This window comes from Bombyx mori, chromosome 12, assembly GCF_030269925.1.
Source record: "Bombyx mori chromosome 12, ASM3026992v2".
NCBI lineage: Eukaryota > Metazoa > Arthropoda > Insecta > Lepidoptera > Bombycidae > Bombyx > Bombyx mori.
In genome coordinates this window covers 5,781,490-5,801,482 of record NC_085118.1, presented here as the reverse complement: position 1 = coordinate 5,801,482, position 19,993 = coordinate 5,781,490, and the positions used below count along the sequence as shown (strand labels likewise).

At 34.4% G+C, this 19,993-nt stretch overlaps 1 protein-coding gene across 1 annotated transcript in view; it reads left to right on the top strand.

The window, feature by feature from the left end:
* The window catches only part of LOC101739039 (headcase protein), an 81,252-nt gene extending 62,942 nt beyond the window's left edge, over positions 1-18,310 (top strand). The window contains exons 3-5 of the mRNA XM_004929407.5: positions 6,794-6,982; positions 7,621-7,809; positions 7,916-18,310. Coding sequence (XP_004929464.1) covers positions 6,794-6,982; positions 7,621-7,809; positions 7,916-8,086 — 549 coding nt within the window. The 3' untranslated portion in view covers positions 8,087-18,310. The remainder of the gene's footprint in view (positions 1-6,793; positions 6,983-7,620; positions 7,810-7,915) is intronic.
* The last annotated feature ends 1,683 nt before the right edge of the window (positions 18,311-19,993 follow it).

The following is a 19,993-nucleotide window of genomic DNA, read 5'->3' as shown; positions in this document are numbered from 1 at the left end:
TTTTAACGTACTCGATAGCGTAAAAGTAAAATTTGTATGGAGTTGGAACGTTTGCCTACGTTTGCCGCCAGGGGCGCTGTTCCAACTGCATACAAAATTGAGTTAACTTTTACGATATCGAGAACGTTAAAAAACTCGCACTAAGCACACTGGAAACGTATAAAAATAGTTTGATGCTCAGCGTTTTTTTAATTGAGTAATATTTGTACAACTGATGATGTTTCTGTTATCACAATCACGTTACTTCACATTAAGTGAGGCACGTTATTAGTTCAGCTGTACCCGACACGTGGTCTTATCAACGTTGGTGAGTACTTCAAGTAAGATGTTATTAGCAATTTTATAGTACGTTATTTATAAATATTGACTAGATAAGATCGATTCAAGTTTACAAATTTGATTAAAAGGAAATCAATAAGTCAAGATCATTGCAACTTAATATTTGTAGAAATTGCGGAGCAAATGACTGCTTTAAAAGTGGAAATGATCCAGAAATCACTTAATATGTCGGTTAAGGACTTATCTAGTCATATATTCCAAAAAAAGTATAGAAAACCCCCATTGAAATAAACACATTATAATTTTAATTTAAGAGAAAATTACCCAAAAATCCTATTACCACGGTTGAAGATATGGTATTAAAAGATCCAAATTCATTTATTTAAATATTGAAAAAAGTCTGTTGTCTGTAAAGAGGGTTTATTGACGATAGTTGAACGTGACAACGTCATACGAAAATACGCCTCAGAGCGAGGTAACGCCGCATGAGTCATGTTTTTTCGTGCGTGCAGCCGGCTCCATCGAATTATAAGACGTTGTCACGTCAAAAAAAAATTAGAAGGCATGAAATTTTATATTATCAATTGGAAAAATATTATAATATTAATTACATTATAATAATTTTTATATCACAAAATTAATATGAAAATTTAAAAAGTTTTTATCAAGTAGGACTATTTCGCAGGCGCTTCAATCTTCATGGCTATCACACCTATTCGAAATATAGTTTTTTTTACTGAGAAGAATCGGAAAGAATTTCAAGGCCTGCTCTTTTCTAAATATGTACCATGCACATCCCACGAATTTTACAATACTTTATTACAATATTTATTACATTAGTAGATAGATATTCGACGCTTGAAAGGCAAAAGTGACTAAGCGACAATAACTGATTTGTACATAAATGATAGGTAATAACCATATTCGATGCGCAAAAAAAATATATTTCTAGGTCTATTAAAATCATTTCAATCCTACAGCTACTAGCTAGATTCTACTACAGCTGGATTCGTTAAAATAAATTTTGTTTTCAGGTATTTCAACTTTAAATTAGTCTACTGTAAAGTTCATGCATTATCGCTTAGTCACGTTTGCCTTTCAAGCGTCGATATATTTAACAGATATAACTAGAAGAAACATATCTGGGTTCTGTTGGTAACTGGCCAAATATCTCTATGGATTGTTACTGTCTGGAGTAAAAATTCAAGACCACACATAGACAAATAATTTCCAAATAGTGCAGAGCAACCTAAATCAAATCTATCTTAGGCACACCTTCCGAATCGCACCGCAATCTTAAGTTTCTAAAGAACGTAATAGCGGAAGATTTTAATGCTTACTTACTAATTACTCGTGTATGCTGCTATGCAAATATGCATTTTACGATTCAACTTGAAAAATAGATATAAAACAGGTGCAAAGAGATTACTGATGATCTCTTAATTACACATGCACACATACTTATATAATAATTCTATAGACGCAATGTCTACTCAGTGCTAATTGAATTTGACATAACAGTGCCTACAACAGCCACTAACGATAAACACTAGTAAGAATAAGTAGTTTTCCATGTACCCAAGTATCCTTTGCCGCGAAACACTCGACAACGCACTTCGAACATTTTGCCGCTTACTTCATTCAGTCACAATACAACACAAGATATTTGACAGATGTTTGAATATCACTAACGACATTTTCAAACATAGGCAATAAGCATATTTGCATATATACAAGTTCCGAACAATAACAATCGGGCCCTTTGTTTGCGAGCAATTTCACCCGTTCGGTGGAAGATATCTGTATGAAAAAGTAGATAATTGTCGTTACCCTCAAACTGGTGAACAGCGACTGCATCGTCAGTCAACTGGTCGACTTAATGTGAGATGGTTGCGCCATTCTTACAACTTTTTCTTACGATAAATAACATAAAACCCTTCACTAACGTCGGTTTTTTTTGTGTGATAGCCTTGGGAGCCTATTTCAGTTTCTCCTTGACGTGTAGGTGAGCTCACGGGGTTCAAACCGGAGGTGTTGCTAACACTGGCCCTAGTAAGAGCAGTGCTTCGCGGAATTTACCACCGGATCGGAAACGCGACCCACTGAGAAGATTCGGCGAGAAACTCAGTGGGCTGTGTCTATGGGTTAATTCACTCTTCGAACCCTTCGTCGCAAGCGATGGGTTCGACCAAGACGGTGACCGGTGGTTGTGGTACCTAAAAGCACCGTTAATGGATCGGGAGGATCCGTAATGACGTGTTTAGGGCGACGTCTACTTTTTACCATTCGGTCTACAGGATCGGGTATGCAACATCGGTGGAAGACAATAAACTCTACTCAAAAAAAAAAAACCCCAGCGAGTTGACGCTCATTCATTGATGAACGAACAATTATCTCACAAACAATTATTTTTTACAAAGCGCCAAAATGAGCACACCATAAAAATTGCATCAAAAACACGCCTCAGCGGTTTGCTCTTGAACGTTTTTAAATAATTTGATACGTTTCAATTCGAGATATTTTGCTGAGTAGAGACTAGACTGCAATAAAATAATGATGTTGTGATGCCAAATTTAATATTTGCTTTATTTCGATATATTCGTTTCTTGGCAAGTGTCAAAAGCAGACGCTGCGATAAATATCGATACGAAAATGATGAATTAAAATTCTCGTGAGCTTCGACAAGAATACGTAAGAATTTTCGCCTCGTGAGCGTTATCACGTTATGAAATATTCGAGACGTGTGATTAATTCACACGAGACAAATATTTCGCATATGAGATCTTCAATTTTTGCTATAAATTTCATGAAGATTGAATCGTGAATGCAAAGGTTTTACGGGCACCTGCGCGTGGAATTTCTTTAATAATATCTGCTTAGTTATTTTACTTAGCATGTCGGGTATTTCAAAACGTGTCGCTGTTACAGTCGTGGAGGGTATTTAAAGTCTTTGGAGTTGCGAAACATGTATTCGCGAAATTTACATAAACCGCAGCTTTTAGCAGACGCATACTGATGAGAGGAATGTGGCGAAATTTAAAAATAATAAGTAAAGCTATAAAGAGCGCATTCCGATATGAATAATCTTTAAAAAGAAGCACCGGGAGTAATGCAGAGAAATGGAGGATATTTTTAAATCTTGTTCATCCATGATTTAGATGCTGTACGTGTTTAATGTATTACTTTTATACTAGTGATACCATAGTGAAATATTGGTATGATAAAAATCTGCGTTCTCCGCGAAACGCTAGGGGCGGCGTCCAATTGCATTACTGCAAAATACATTTTCTGTTACAAAGAATATTACCGTGATGCACTCAGACAATGGCAAACACGATTTCGAACGCTACGCAATTGACGGGATAAATGTACCGAACACCACAAATACCATCGCTCCCAGACTTATTGTTGGAAATGGCAACGTTGAAATATTACAGCGCTTTCATCATTTTAAAAAGGCGGCTGAATATCATTTTCGACTCGTAATTGTGTGAACCGTTCGGTAACTGAACCTTAGAAGAATTCAATCGAATAATTTCCACCGCTATCTGATCCGTATCGATTATGTTGTGCATAATTGGATTTGTGGAGTCTTCCAGCATAGGATTTTGTTTTTTTTTGTTCTTGACGTGACAACGTCTTATAATTCGATGGAGCCGGCTGCACGCACGAAAAAACATGACTCATTGAGGCGTTCCATTTAAGGCTTGAAGTGCAAGCGAAAGCGCGCAACGAGCGACAAAGAGGCACAATCGGGCTCCGCGTACGGCAGCGTTCGACATCTGTCTCTCTCCTACTTGAGTGAGCGATACATCCGCGCGGACAGCTGCTATACAATTATACATTTACATGTTTTTGTCAAGTATGAAGTTCAGTGAAAAGTGAATGTGGTGTCAATTGTCCATACAAAATATCTATCAAACAAATAAAATTAAAATTTTCTTTTGAAAAATGAAACCATTCCGTCAGTATTTTCTTATGACGTTGTCACATTCAACTATCGTCAGTAAACAGACTTTACAGACAACCGTTTTTTTTACGTTTAATTTTAAACATTGTATCTAAACGGACTGTTAACGACGTTGTTGCTAAAATTAAAAGAAAAGTTTCATTAGGTAATTAAAAATAGTAATCTCCAGACCACACCGGGTAACAATTCAGATTTTCTGACTATCCAACCTCGAAGTCGGCTGTCTGATCTTTTATAATAAACATTTTCAGTGTACACAGAATAAAACAATGGGCGACAATGTAGTATGAATCGTACGTACAGACAAAACAAACTTCGTGCATTACATTTTACAAAATATCATAATGTTCAATTTTGCACATATTTTTTTTATTGCTAAGATGGGTGGACGAGCTCACAGCCCACCTGGTGTTAAGTGGCCCATAGACATCTACGACGTAAATGCGCCACCCACCTTGAGATATAAGTTCTAAAGTCTCAGTATAGTTACAACGGCTATCCCAACTTTCAAACCGAAACGCATTACTGCTTCACGGCAGAAATAGGCGGGGCGGTGGTACCTACCCGTGCGGACTCGGAGAGGTCCTACCACCAGTGAAAACCATATTAAATGAAATAAAAATTTAATAACACTGCTTCCTCTTAACTATATGTATATAGTATATATCACTCCACGACCATTACTTTAGAAAGTTTTAATGTGTGTACATTTTCTCAACGAGATGTACGTCGACGACACTTCAAGATCACTTGAATACGCTTCACTTCTCATTACATCGAGCTATTCTCGGTCGTGTTATTTGAACACAGAAACGAACACAACCTCATAATATTTGTTTGACGGGAACGTTGAGTTTGCGCTTAAAATTTATTCTTGTATTTGTCTATGTTTTACAAAATTCAAATAAAAACGCTGATGCGTGATTGTAATCGACGACGTACTTACTGTTGTTGTGCAAACTGTACGGATAACTGACTCCCGAATTTCTCTGTATGGAATTTTGTAGACGTTACTGCCGACTACCGGATCTTAGTGCCATCTGCTAAACTTAAATGAGCCAATTCATTCATATCAATTACACTAAATTTAATAGAAGCTATATTCGTATCGCTACTTTATTCGTATCGCTCAGAAAAATACAGACTTACAATTTTTATATTTGCCAAACATTTTATATGTTTTTTAACTACGTTCGCCTATACGCATTAGACAATCGTAAAAGTGGACGCTCACTGAACAAACCGTGATCGGTTTACGTAAATAATTATAGTCTGGGCTGTATTCATCTATCTTCTAATATAGACCTGGCTAAAATGAATAAATTTGCAACAATGCCTTTTCGAGTTCGTTGACCGCGACCTGCAACCTCACTAAACCGCCGTGAGCGTGACACTTAACAATTTAATTGTCACTCATTAATCCGGAGGCGACGACTCAAGAGTCGTTTTAATTAAGATCGTAATTCATAGACATTTCATTAGCTGCGCGCTCGCTGTGTTAGCTATCGCGGTTGTATTATTCAATGTTCCGTCTCTGTCGCTATATTATCAATCATAAACGTCTAGAGCATTGGTTGGGAACACCAGCTGCCCGTCTGGTTGAATCAATCACATCAATGGTACGTCTATTCGCCTCGGGAAGAGCGATCTATTTAAATTCAACATTAATTTTCAAATGTAACCCTGGGTAAACTATTTGATCAAGATTCTCAAAATAGAAGATGTCTATTTTAAAATCTGGCGGATTGATATGGATGTAATGTTTGTGAGTGTCTAAAGAACCGTCCCTAATCTATAGTCTTTTGGCAAACTATACTGCACTGCACTGCAAATCATACTCGTAGTACTGTTTGTGTAGGTCAATGATCTCGCGAGCTACGTTTCATGTGTTCCCGGTGTCCCAACGTCACTCTAATAATAGATAGAAATATTTAGCTTCGATAGATGCACACTGGAATGCGAGAATACCACGCTCATGAATTTTGCATGCGCAATCGTCTAGTGGCTGATTACGAGCACAATACAATACACATCATCATTCTCATTGAGTCGGTAGACAATTCCAAACACGGGACAATACCTTTATTCCCCGATATAGGGGTGGAAATCTTACACGCTCTGAAAGTTAAAATAATGTTTAATTAAGGCGTTCCATAACGCCTACGCTGCAACAGTGTGACTCGTTAAACTTTCATTATAATTCGCTCACACAAATCGTTCGTACGTGAACGAATTGTGCTTCACAATCGATCTCTGCGGCGCTCGTGGGCTTTTGTTTGACTTCGACTCCGAATTCAGCGTAATTGCCTTTCAGCCTTTCATTATTCAACTTTATGCAGTCATTACTTGTGTTATTACGAAGGGAGAGCTACGTTATCGTGGGTGGATGCATAAATCGTAATATGTAAATGTGGGAACATTAAATATTGAAAGTTTTATTCGCTTGGTTTCTGGGAGAGCAACTTACAGATCTTACATTATAATTCCTCGTGTTTTTTTTCTTTTTACAAAAATTAGTCTAATAAGCGTGTTTCATTTTAACAGATTGAAGATGAAGGCAACCACGGCAACGACGATACACGTCTTTTCATCCTTTCCACCCTGGCTGGGCAACATAAGCCCAGGGTCTCATGCGCACTCTGCAAGGACACTCTGGACGTTTTCGATCGTTACCCATTAGTCGACGGTACCTTCTTCCTCAGTCCACGTCAGCATACCAGCAGCGCTGTTGAGGTAATTATAACTTTGCTAAATTAAAAAAAATCTTTGTCACATATTTCATGACCTAATCTGATAAAAGCATATAAATAAATGGCAGCTTCGCGGTTTCAAAAATCTAATAACTAAAATACATTTTAGACGTCACACATCACTATAAATACCATATAGGTATGTACTTTGTAACAAAAAATCATCTCTCAACAACTGAAAAGCTTAGATGACAAATAATATAAATCAACAACTCCACATTCACCCCCCACAATGTTCACGAGATCTTGGTTTCATTATAAACTTAAATAAGATTCAGTCAAGTTATTTTAAATGTATCAAATGACAGTCTCACATCGAACGAAACTTCCCGACTTGCCATGTTTGTGTAGCAAATTTGAAGATACGTAGCTAACACATATGGTTGTTTGTTTTTTGTTTGAATAAACAGTAGTATGTACCTTGAACGTACTCCCTAATCTATCTATCTATTTAATCTTTTAATTAGATTAAAATTGCAGAGAATTATGTTATTTATTTTATCTATTCCATCAAAGTTTAAAATAATTATCAATCATAAACCAAGACCACTTGTTTTATTGACATATACATAAGTTAGAAGTGATTAGAGAAATGTATGCTAATGATGTCATTGCCCGCAGGTGAAAGTGGAGGGTCGTACGCAATACTTGACTTGCGTATGTATGGGATGCCTGGAGCGCTGTGACCCAGACCGCACCATTCGCTGCCGATTCTGCGGCCAAAAATGGGACGGGTCCTCGCTTGTCCTCGGTACAATGTATTCGTACGACATCTTCATGGCAACTCCATGCTGTGCCGAGAGATTAAAGGTGAGAACAACCGTTCAGAATACTCGTGAAACTTTCTTTAACATAATTGCCTTTAATTTATCTAATAATATTTGTTTTCAACTAAAATTTGTGTATTTTTTAACAGTGCAACAGTTGCTACAAGCCGCTTCTGCATCCTCAGCAACGGCTGAACTACTCCGACTACTCGCACCCAGTGACGTGCCCGCAATGCCGAGTTACTGACACGCACTTCGTGAAGCCACTCACTTACTGCTTCACCAAACGGGTTTACCCACTATTCCAGCAGTGGCCATAACAGTCGGCGGTGCCGGGAACCTCTCCCGGCACCTCCCCTGCTTCGGCTGACGTGTGGAACATTGCCCCGTCGCCCCCTCGCCGCGCATCTCCCCCCGCGTTACGTCCAGTCGTCAACACGAGTATGGCTTCTCGTGCCCCGGAACCTGCTGAAGACCACACCAACAAATACCTCAACCCGACTCTGGCTAGCATAACCGAGTCTCTTTCGTTGCTTGGTTTAACTCCGGAAACGCTGGCCATGAGCTTGGGCGAGTCACTTGCTGATCGTTACTTGGCGTCGCTCAGACCGAAACCAGTCGAGCTGCCAACGATGCAGTTGGGTGGTTGTGGAATACCCCGTCGTACTCCTTTCACGACGGAGCCCAGTCTTCAGCTGTTCTCGAACGATTTTATTGACTATCTGAATCAAATCGCGTAATTCGTACGTGATCAGTGCGGGTGTAAAAGAAACGACGCGGCGAATATTGGACTTTTGTGTTGCTATGGTTATTATTACTCTTGGAACTTTTATTACGTCATATGACGGTAGGAATATTTTTTGTTAAATTAAGTTGGTAGTATTGAAAATAATTTTATGTGACGGTTTAGATCGTACTATTGATTTTATTTTAATTTTATTCTGCTCTTTGTTGATTAGAAGTTGTTTTTATGGAAAATTGTAACTAGATCTATAGCGATGCCAGAAATTGCATTTTTTTTTGTTTTCTTTCAATTGGAACTTTTTCGGGAATGTTTTTCCTTCAGAAAGATTCGAGATGAGTTTTTTGATTATTGATTACCTTCGATTTCAGTGATACTGGCCCTATCTGATAGGAAGTTCGAGTGGACTGTTATTTAGTTCAATTTAGTTTATTAATTATGTTTTATTTTAGCAAAATTTTTAACCTAACTTAAGTGTTAAATCATATTTTCGTAGATTGATTGCGATTTCTTTTTGTTTTCTCCCACCAAAACGGCACTTTTTGTGTAAAAAGGGATTTTAAACGGAGAGGTCATTAATTTTTTTTTAAGTGGTTTTCATAATTTTTATTACTTACCGTCATTTTTCATACCTTAATTTTTAATATTAATCGTAGTGGATTTTTAATTATAAGTCATTGCTGTGTCACCAATAATTGATTAGCAAGTCTTAATATTTATCACTATAAGGTTTCTTATTATATTGTTATTAATCTTATGTTTTTATTTTGTAAACTTAAAAGTTGATGGGGAGTGGTATAGTAAATTGGTAAAAGAGGAAAATCTATGAAGCTCATTGAATTTTTGGTTAATAGTGCCATATAAAAAAATAAAAATACTGATGTCTGATATTAAAATCATTGTCTGAACAATTCGCTTCTTCAATGAGAAAAATATATACCATTAATCATTGACATTATGATTTGGTAGATTTTTTTAGTTTTTCTTTTTCATACATTCTTATCGCTTAATATAATTTAGTGTTAAGAGTTTTCTTATCTTGAATGTCTATTTACCTTTAAGTGGAATATCGCTTTTAAAGTTTACTTAAACGTAAGTGATTTTTCAAATTTACTCAGTAATTATATTGTTTAATGTGAATGTTTTAGGTAAGGTTTTATACATTTGATACTACTCGCAAAGTGATTAAAAGTGATAATTCTTAGTGTTAGATGTGTTAGTTATTTAAAAAAAAAAAAAAGTGGTGCGGATATAATGGCGGGATTAGCGTTTTTATGTACCGAGCGGATCGGAAACAACTATAGGGCACTGTACATTAACTCTTCCGCTGCTAGTTACGTTGCTTAATTCGGTAGCAAACGTTGTTCTAGTTAAACTATTCTATATACGAAATTTCGAAAAAAGAATAGTTCGAAAATTTGAAATTTTCACACTTCAGTGCATTGTCTATGACATCAGAGTCCTGTATGGTTATTGAGATATTATTATTATTTTAGATTGATAAGTCACAAACAGGCATTCACTTTTATATTATATCACAAGTAAATGATTAGCATCAATGAATCTTGTTCTAATAGGGTTTCGGGTGCTCATACATTAAACATAATCGATAGTGTACCGGTCCGCTGAGGCGCATAACATTAGGCGAGAAAACGCGGGAAAAATCGTACAGAACCTTAGGCAATAAATTTTTAATGAAGACTTGACACTTTTATAGGTAAAAATTTTTGCATTATCTATCCTCCTTCGTAACGAAATTAACTGCCATTTACCTTTTTTACTAATAATATAATCAACGAGGATTCTCCTTTGGAATTTTACAAGGTTAGACTTAAAAAAAGAAGTTTGAATTGCCAAATCACATAACCGCAATTTAAACAAAATTCCAAATTTGAATCCTTCATTTAGTGTTTGACTGAATACGAATAACCTATTATTCTACGTAGTTGTTAGCTCATCATCACCAGTCGTCACTAACGTCACGTCGTCACGCCATCCGCATCACTGCACAACATACTATTTTATCATCGTCGTCATTCGGCACGGTTTGAGTGGTGGGCATCTGGTATTACTATAGTATAATGGACTGAAATGTACATATAAAAATTCTCCAGGATTTTATACTCTAGGTACAACACAAAACATGAGATTGTGAAATATTAAAAATATCAAAATACTTATTAACTTGAATGTACCAAAGAAAATTACCTTTGAAGTACAACAAGCATTGTTAAGATATTTACTGAAGACAATTTCTATGTATCCTGCTCATATAGACTTATACTATAGTGACCAGTTACCCTGTGTGGTTGTAATACCTCATAAATATTTTAATACATTTATTCTTCGCTTCAAACTTATCTTATAAGTATTAAAAAAAAATCGAATAAAGTGACGTAGAACTGTGTAATGTTTAAATATATAGTTTACACTCATACGCTTCACGATAAAAAAGTATTTATTGAGATGTATAATTGCATATTCTAGTTGTAAACGATAGTACATAATTACAACAGTATCAAAGAAGCCCTAATTATTTTACATTGATACCGGACAGCGATGGCGTTTTATATGTTAAACAATTTTTAATTTTATTAAAGTTCGCTCGTTCTATTATAGATTATAATATATTTAAAAATGTACATTTTAATGTGCGGTATATCCAAGAAAATATTTGAAAAAAAAATATGAAAAAAAAAAACGAGCTGTTGTTGGTATATTTAGAAAAATATTAAAAAAATAATCAAATACAGATCATCTGATGGTGTCCATGTACAAATATAAAGTGAACCGCCATCGCTACTCCGGCAAAGAAAGCGACACAAAATATAAAGAGTCATATTGTTTAATAGTCTAATACAGAGCCTAAGGATTATAATATTATCAGAGCAACCCTTTATAGATAGATAAGTTTGTTTATACACCGGTACAAAATTATAATAAATACGTACTATTTTGAAAACAAAACAAAAATTATATAGAAGTCCTCCTAAACGTCAGAAGGCTATTTATTCTACACATAGATGATTCCTTATTGAAAAAAAAAAAAAAAACTTTTATGAACAATACGTATTTAGATAAAATAGTAAATTATAGTAAAAAGTTCGTATGGCTCCTAAATTTGGAATCGTTTTAGAGGATATTTATACTAAACTACAATTTTTATATCCATATTCCAGTTACAGTGAATAACGTAAAAAAAAAAGAAAAATACAAAAAAAAAAAATCTTAGTGTTTCTTTATCAATTCGTGTATTTCGATAATTTAATTTCTTCTTTATTGATGTACCCTAATACTTGAAAGGTTGTGTGGTGAATTGTTTTAAATATACATTATACGATTTTGGTTAGTTCCAAGTCTATAAAAATATACAAAATCCTTCGTTTGAATATTACATATTTTAGAAACTTGGTTAATTACTTAATTGTTCATTTTTTTATGGTTATTGAGATATTATTATTATTTTAGATTGATAAGTCACAAACAGGCATTCACTTTTATATTATATCACAAGTAAATGATTAGCATCAATGAATCTTGTTCTAATAGGGTTTCGGGTGCTCATACATTAAACATAATCGATAGTGTACCGGTCCGCTGAGGCGCATAACATTAGGCGAGAAAACGCGGGAAAAATCGTACAGAACCTTAGGCAATAAATTTTTAATGAAGACTTGACACTTTTATAGGTAAAAATTTTTGCATTATCTATCCTCCTTCGTAACGAAATTAACTGCCATTTACCTTTTTTACTAATAATATAATCAACGAGGATTCTCCTTTGGAATTTTACAAGGTTAGACTTAAAAAAAGAAGTTTGAATTGCCAAATCACATAACCGCAATTTAAACAAAATTCCAAATTTGAATCCTTCATTTAGTGTTTGACTGAATACGAATAACCTATTATTCTACGTAGTTGTTAGCTCATCATCACCAGTCGTCACTAACGTCACGTCGTCACGCCATCCGCATCACTGCACAACATACTATTTTATCATCGTCGTCATTCGGCACGGTTTGAGTGGTGGGCATCTGGTATTACTATAGTATAATGGACTGAAATGTACATATAAAAATTCTCCAGGATTTTATACTCTAGGTACAACACAAAACATGAGATTGTGAAATATTAAAAATATCAAAATACTTATTAACTTGAATGTACCAAAGAAAATTACCTTTGAAGTACAACAAGCATTGTTAAGATATTTACTGAAGACAATTTCTATGTATCCTGCTCATATAGACTTATACTATAGTGACAAGTTACCCTGTGTGGTTGTAATACCTCATAAATATTTTAATACATTTATTCTTCGCTTCAAACTTATCTTATAAGTATTAAAAAAAAATCGAATAAAGTGACGTAGAACTGTGTAATGTTTAAATATATAGTTTACACTCATACGCTTCACGATAAAAAAGTATTTATTGAGATGTATAATTGCATATTCTAGTTGTAAACGATAGTACATAATTACAACAGTATCAAAGAAGCCCTAATTATTTTACATTGATACCGGACAGCGATGGCGTTTTATATGTTAAACAATTTTTAATTTTATTAAAGTTCGCTCGTTCTATTATAGATTATAATATATTTAAAAATGTACATTTTAATGTGCGGTATATCCAAGAAAATATTTGAAAAAAAAATATGAAAAAAAAAAACGAGCTGTTGTTGGTATATTTAGAAAAATATTAAAAAAATAATCAAATACAGATCATCTGATGGTGTCCATGTACAAATATAAAGTGAACCGCCATCGCTACTCCGGCAAAGAAAGCGACACAAAATATAAAGAGTCATATTGTTTAATAGTCTAATACAGAGCCTAAGGATTATAATATTATCAGAGCAACCCTTTATAGATAGATAAGTTTGTTTATACACCGGTACAAAATTATAATAAATACGTACTATTTTGAAAACAAAACAAAAATTATATAGAAGTCCTCCTAAACGTCAGAAGGCTATTTATTCTACACATAGATGATTCCTTATTGAAAAAAAAAAAAAAAACTTTTATGAACAATACGTATTTAGATAAAATAGTAAATTATAGTAAAAAGTTCGTATGGCTCCTAAATTTGGAATCGTTTTAGAGGATATTTATACTAAACTACAATTTTTATATCCATATTCCAGTTACAGTGAATAACGTAAAAAAAAAAGAAAAATACAAAAAAAAAAATCTTAGTGTTTCTTTATCAATTCGTGTATTTCGATAATTTAATTTCTTCTTTATTGATGTACCCTAATACTTGAAAGGTTGTGTGGTGAATTGTTTTAAATATACATTATACGATTTTGGTTAGTTCCAAGTCTATAAAAATATACAAAATCCTTCGTTTGAATATTACATATTTTAGAAACTTGGTTAATTACTTAATTGTTCATTTTTTTATAAATTTAATTACAAGAACGTTGTCGTATATCTTAGTTTATTTGCAAATTTGTTAAAATTTTATGTATTTATAATATTACTTATTTATTTAGACATCGACTTACAAATTTTCTTCTCGTTGAATTTATTATGATGTAATTTAGTGAATTGCTTAAAGTACAAAAGAAAAAGAATTTGTTACTTTTGCAAATTTTATTAAAATAATAATAATAAATCAAAATACATATTAATCGTAACGCAAATCTTAGATAAACTTTACGAAATAGTTACTGTGAAACAATATGTAGGCCGCGATTGTTTTTCGTGACAAAAACAGACAGTTAATTATTCATTTTGAAAGTTAAATTTTATTTTTTCGTTGTTCGAATTTTAGTAAAGGAAATTGTTACATTATTATTATTATTATTATTATTATTATAAAACTACTGTGTATCTAACATTAACTTTTTAGAATATCAGTGATTTTATCGTGTAGATTATACGCGCTTTGAACATATTTAAGAAGCAACAAATTAATTTGCATAATATACTTTTAATCACGTCGCTTTTGATCGATTTTCTTTTGTAGGCTTTTAAAAAAATAGAAAGTAGGGGTTTCTTTAATTATATAATCTGTGCGAATGGGATGGATGTTTGTGATCGCTTATATCATGTAAGTTTAATCATTGTCATTAATTTCTCATCATTAGGCCGTATTTCCATGGAACTTAGTGCGGTGCCTGCGGAAAAGTGATTTGCGACATTCTGCATAAACATAATGATCTGAAATACGTCGCCCTGAAGCGATCTATGGAAATAATGGCATATTGATATTGTCCTCGTGCCAAGCGAGTAATTATTAATGTGTACAATCTGGTCATAGGCGGTGCGCTCTCGCGTTACACTGCGCATAAGTTATAACCGTTTTATTAAATTTGTAAGACAAACGAAAAACAAAAAATCACTATCGGTACTTGTACTGGTCGGATTGATTGCTTTTTATTGTTGTTGTCTTTGTTTCTTTTGTCGTAAGTTTACGTGGTACCTTGAAATTTCCGATTTTGGGGTGCAACGCGTTTCTAACTAACGAATGACATTCAAAATCTGAATGTGACCCGTCGTCCACACCCGGCTCAAAAATATTTCAAACGCATTGGCTGATTAACGTATACGGCTGTTATTGGTTAGTGAAACTAAACGCAAAACAAAAAAAAAAACGTGTGTTAATTATATTTTGATACTCGGATGTTTTCTACACTAACGTAGTAATTAATCTTTTGTACTGTGTAGATAGGAATTTAATTCACGCTCGATCGCATTTAATAGTTTCGATGGACCAGTTTGGATAATGATAGAATTCGGGACGGCACGGCGTTCAAGCGACGCATAACGGATCGTTCAATTGTACAATAAACTAACAAATGCGATACGACAGTGAAAGGTGGTATATATACACTCATTAGCTGCTAAAATCGCAAGACACAAAACCAGTCGTGTGTACTTCTCAAGATTTAAGCCTTGTTCGGACTAGGCGAGTATTTTAGTCGAATGCCGAGTAATTTAGTGGCTAAACTACTCGCCCGAAAAAATAGAACAAAATGGATTGACTTGACTAAATTATTTACTAACCTACTCGACTAAATTTTTGGTGCTCAGACACATTTAGCTACTAAATTACCCGGTACTCGACTAAAATACTCGCCTAGTCCGAACAAGGCTTCAGAGAACGACAGTTATCTATATATATTTTTAGGTGCATGCGCAACTGGCCGGTTTTTTTTTCTTTCAGGAAGCAATAATCATTTCGAAACGCAATAATTAAAGGAGAAAATTTGGTGATAATCTAACGAATTCGTTAATGATAATAATTAAGTTATTGCGTGGCAATTAGAGTAACATTTTTTACTACGTAATGCGCGGGGTGCGTCAGGGTATGAGTGTCATAATTTGTAATAACAAAAAAAAAAAACATTTTTGTACTTTCATACACGTAAAAAGTAATTTAGTATTAACTTTTTTTTCTATTAGTACGTAAATGTAAAGCGTAAATGTAATAATCATTTAATATACGTTTTTTTACTAAAGAATTAGATTTAGTATTTTTGTAATAACAAGTCTTATACGTGTATCACGGCGATAATAGACTTGTGAGACCACTTGTTTCGTCGATTATAAGAAGCAATCTTGATAAATGGATATTGTTTTGAGAGTTTTTATAAGATGAAGTGATTTTTTGGGCTTGCAAGATTCCTTCTTGTCGTGACAAGCAAGGCTAGGTCATTATATATAAACGTGTAAGTCTTTATATTTTATCTGTGCATTTTCAGAACAGATGCTTTTTAAGCGTCAATTGGGGCGATTATTATGAAAGACTTACGTCTAGGTTTAGGCTGTCCTCTCGTACCGCTTTAACAATAATCTTGAGCTTCGTAAATTTCTTAAAGCAACTGCGATAATTCGCTAAGTTGCGTCAACTATTTTATGATTACCTACTAAATGTATGTGTGAATGAATGAATAAGTAGTGTACTTATGTATTTTCTTTCACTGCATGTAGTTTTTTTTTAAATATATATAGACGCTGATATGTGACCGTATTAAAATATTTTTATAAAATGATCTCTTGTTCGTTTACAATTTTCCACGAAATATGTATGGTTCGAGAGTAGGGTCGGGTCGTTGTTAAGAAGCTCAGAAGGAATGCGCCAATTGAAAAATTAAGTAGGGATCGATAAGTATTTTGTAATAAATTTTATAAGTCTTTATGAATTTTCTATTTAAAAAAAACTTTTGTACCTACCATTAAACTATTTTGTTAAGTCGAAATTATTATAGATTGGTCGCGATATGCGTGTATTTTTGTACGTTAAAACACGAAGCCGAAGGAATTGGCACAAAATAAATAAAACACAATAATCTGGTTAAATAAATTTCAAGTACCATAACTATTAGGGTTTTTTAAAAGCTAATAATACGCAATGATAGTGAGCGTTGTATTGTCTGGTAATGTGGGAAGGGCATGACTATATACAGAGGTATTTCAGGAAATTGTAATAAAACTGAGGCGAAAAAATAACATTATGTATTTTATACGGATCCAGATATATCGGCCGTCGCCCGAGCGTAGGCATTCGTGTTATATTACGAATATAGTTTGTAAGTTTACTCTTTAAAAGAGTTTTCGCAGGTAGTAGTTTTAGTAGGCTTAGTGTTTTTTATACCGGCTTGATGTTGCGACAATTATTAATAATGATATCGATAATGGCAGAACTACCGATAAAGCGGCCAACACTGATCAATAGCAGAATGTGTAGTGGGTACTAAAGGATATGGGGGGTATTAGTTGTTTTCCTTTGTGCGAACAACGCGCGGGCAACATTCCTGCATTCGTGATCTTAACCAAAGTGTTGCTGTTCGCATGCATATCATTTTAATCGAAGCTAGACGATACACTTTTCGGTACAAAATTTTAGTGAAGTTTTTTTTTTTTTATTTCTATTCGATTTTATATTTAATATTGTTAGACAATTCTCGGTTGTCAGTTTTGTAGTGGAAGTTCGATCCGATCTCCCGCAGCGTAAGCCGTGTCTAGTCGATACCGATGGCTTGTGAATCCATTTTTAAATCATTGTTCCATTACAATCCTGGCGATGAATTTCAGTTATTTAGCAGAATTATATTATTGTCTAGTATTTCCGATTATGTTACGTTTTATATTGCTTATATTATATATTATGAATACGATGTTTATTAAGTATTTAATAATCATTTGATGAGGACCTAGTCGATTCTCTATATATCACATCTCCCAAAGTACAAATTCCTTGTTGTTTAGTCCAATTTTGTTTCACTGTTATTAAATGAAAATTATTTTAGCGTTCGCCGCCTACCGTGGCTCGCTTCGAGAAGCTATGGGCGGTCGTTGGCATGTCAGTCTGAAAATTAATCTGCGACGTGGCTAATGCATTGTATTAATTATATTGGCATTGAAATGTATGATGCTTAGGTGTAACTTAAATAGAAAAACCTCTTTCCGTATCTGCGCGGCAATTTCGCAGCGATATTACAATTAAGTTAAGCAGCTCTTTAAGTTAAAGTTAGATTTTTTATTTTATTATTTAAGTTCAAGCACATTTAATAACCTACTTGGTAATTTTCGTATATTTTCTTTTTACTAATATTTACCTTTAGACACGTTTTCAGTGGTTTTAATTTTAAGTTACTGACTTGTATCAAACATGTTTAAAAATCATTGTCATATTAACTTACTATTGTTCTAGTGTTATGTAATTGCCTACTACACATTATTCAATCGGAAAGCTAATTTAGCAATGAAAATATTTCAAATGACACTATACCTATGATAAAATACAATGAAACCTTTATATAATAAAAAAATAATAAAAATACTTAATTTGTGTTTTATTTTTCCTTTACCTTTTCCTGTCTTTAGTAGATTTTTTAGTTGAACACTAGCGATTTAAGATTTTAGATGTATCTAATAATTTTTTTTTTTTTTATTGCCTTTTAGGCAGACGGGCATACGGCCCACCTGATGATGAGTGGTTACCGTCGCCCATGGACTTCAGCAATGCCAAGGGCAGAGCCAAGCCGCTGCCTACCGCTTAATACTCTCCATAAGCCTTGTTTGAAGAAGGACATGTCATAGCGCTCGGGAAACACCGTGGAGGGGAGCTCATTCCATAGCCGGATGGTACGTGGCAAAAAAGATCTCTGGAAACGCACTGTGGATGACCGCAGTGGCTCCAGGTAGTATGGATGAACTCTACTCGGGTGGCGGGCGGTGCGATGGTAAAAACGAGAAGCTGGTATCATCTCGAACAATTCCTCAGAGCACTCCCCATAGAACATACGGTATAAAATACAGAGGGAACCGAAGTCCCTCCGCAGACCCATTCCTCGGAGGTGGCGGCTTGATTTTACCCCTGGCAGCGCTGATGTACACGATCTATATGTACATTTGGCGGTCGCTCTCTGTCAAAGGCAAATTAAATAAAAAAGTACTTTAAAAAAATTAATGATTCACAATCGCTTGTGATCCAAGAAACCAGCCTACAATGAATGAATTATTGAACCCAAATAGTCAAGTCGGTTTATCAATAACTAGCGGACCCGGCGAACTTTGTTCCGCCACACAGTTTGTTTTAAACACGTCAACTTCAGAATTCTACTTTAATTAACCATAGAATATATTACGTCTAGCTATCAGTTGCGTTTTGTTATACCATGTTTTATGTCACGTCCCACGGGAACGTGATAAAAAGTATCCTATGTCCTTCTCCTGGTTCTAAGCTACCTCCTCGCCAATTTTCAGCCAAATCTGTTGAACCATTCTTAAGTTATAGATAGTGTAACTAACACGACTTTCTTTTAGATTTTACTTCAAACTATAGACATATTGAAATTTTACAAAGCGGAAAACTCAATGAAGTGTCGATATTGTTATCTCGAAATATGAATATGAAAAAGAAATATAAAATAGTTAAATTTACTACATATCATAAACGGCGCTGGAAAATAGGTCTCCTAATGATGTTGAGCTGAAATTGGGCTTTAGATGAGACAGGAGTTTTACTGTCCCTGGTGTACCTACCTGATTTCCATGAGTAACCACTACCTTTGAGGTGGGATATGTACTCAATCTTCGAAAGTAATCAAGAAAGCCAAAAAAAAATATCCCAAAAGCTTTCACCTAAATGTGCTCAGCTTTATAATTTTCAAGAAAAGAAAATTAATCTATGAAAATCATTTTGAACGACGTAATAAAATACGTCGTCATTTGAGGCCAAATTAATTAAAGAATATCATTGAAAATAAATTAGAAAGGATAAGCCACATACCTACCGCAGACGATGAGATCGTTGTGCGAATTGACGAAAAGAACCAATAAAAATACTAGAATTAATAATAATAACTGGGAACAAATCACGCACGGTCATCTGGTCCAATTTAGTGTTACCTGGGTTATGGGTGTCAGAGACTTAAACATCCCGATTCGGTAGTAGATTCATTCACGAAGCAGCTACTCTTGAGTTGTTAGGTCACCTTTGGAGGCGCTCGGGTAGCTGTTAGCAAA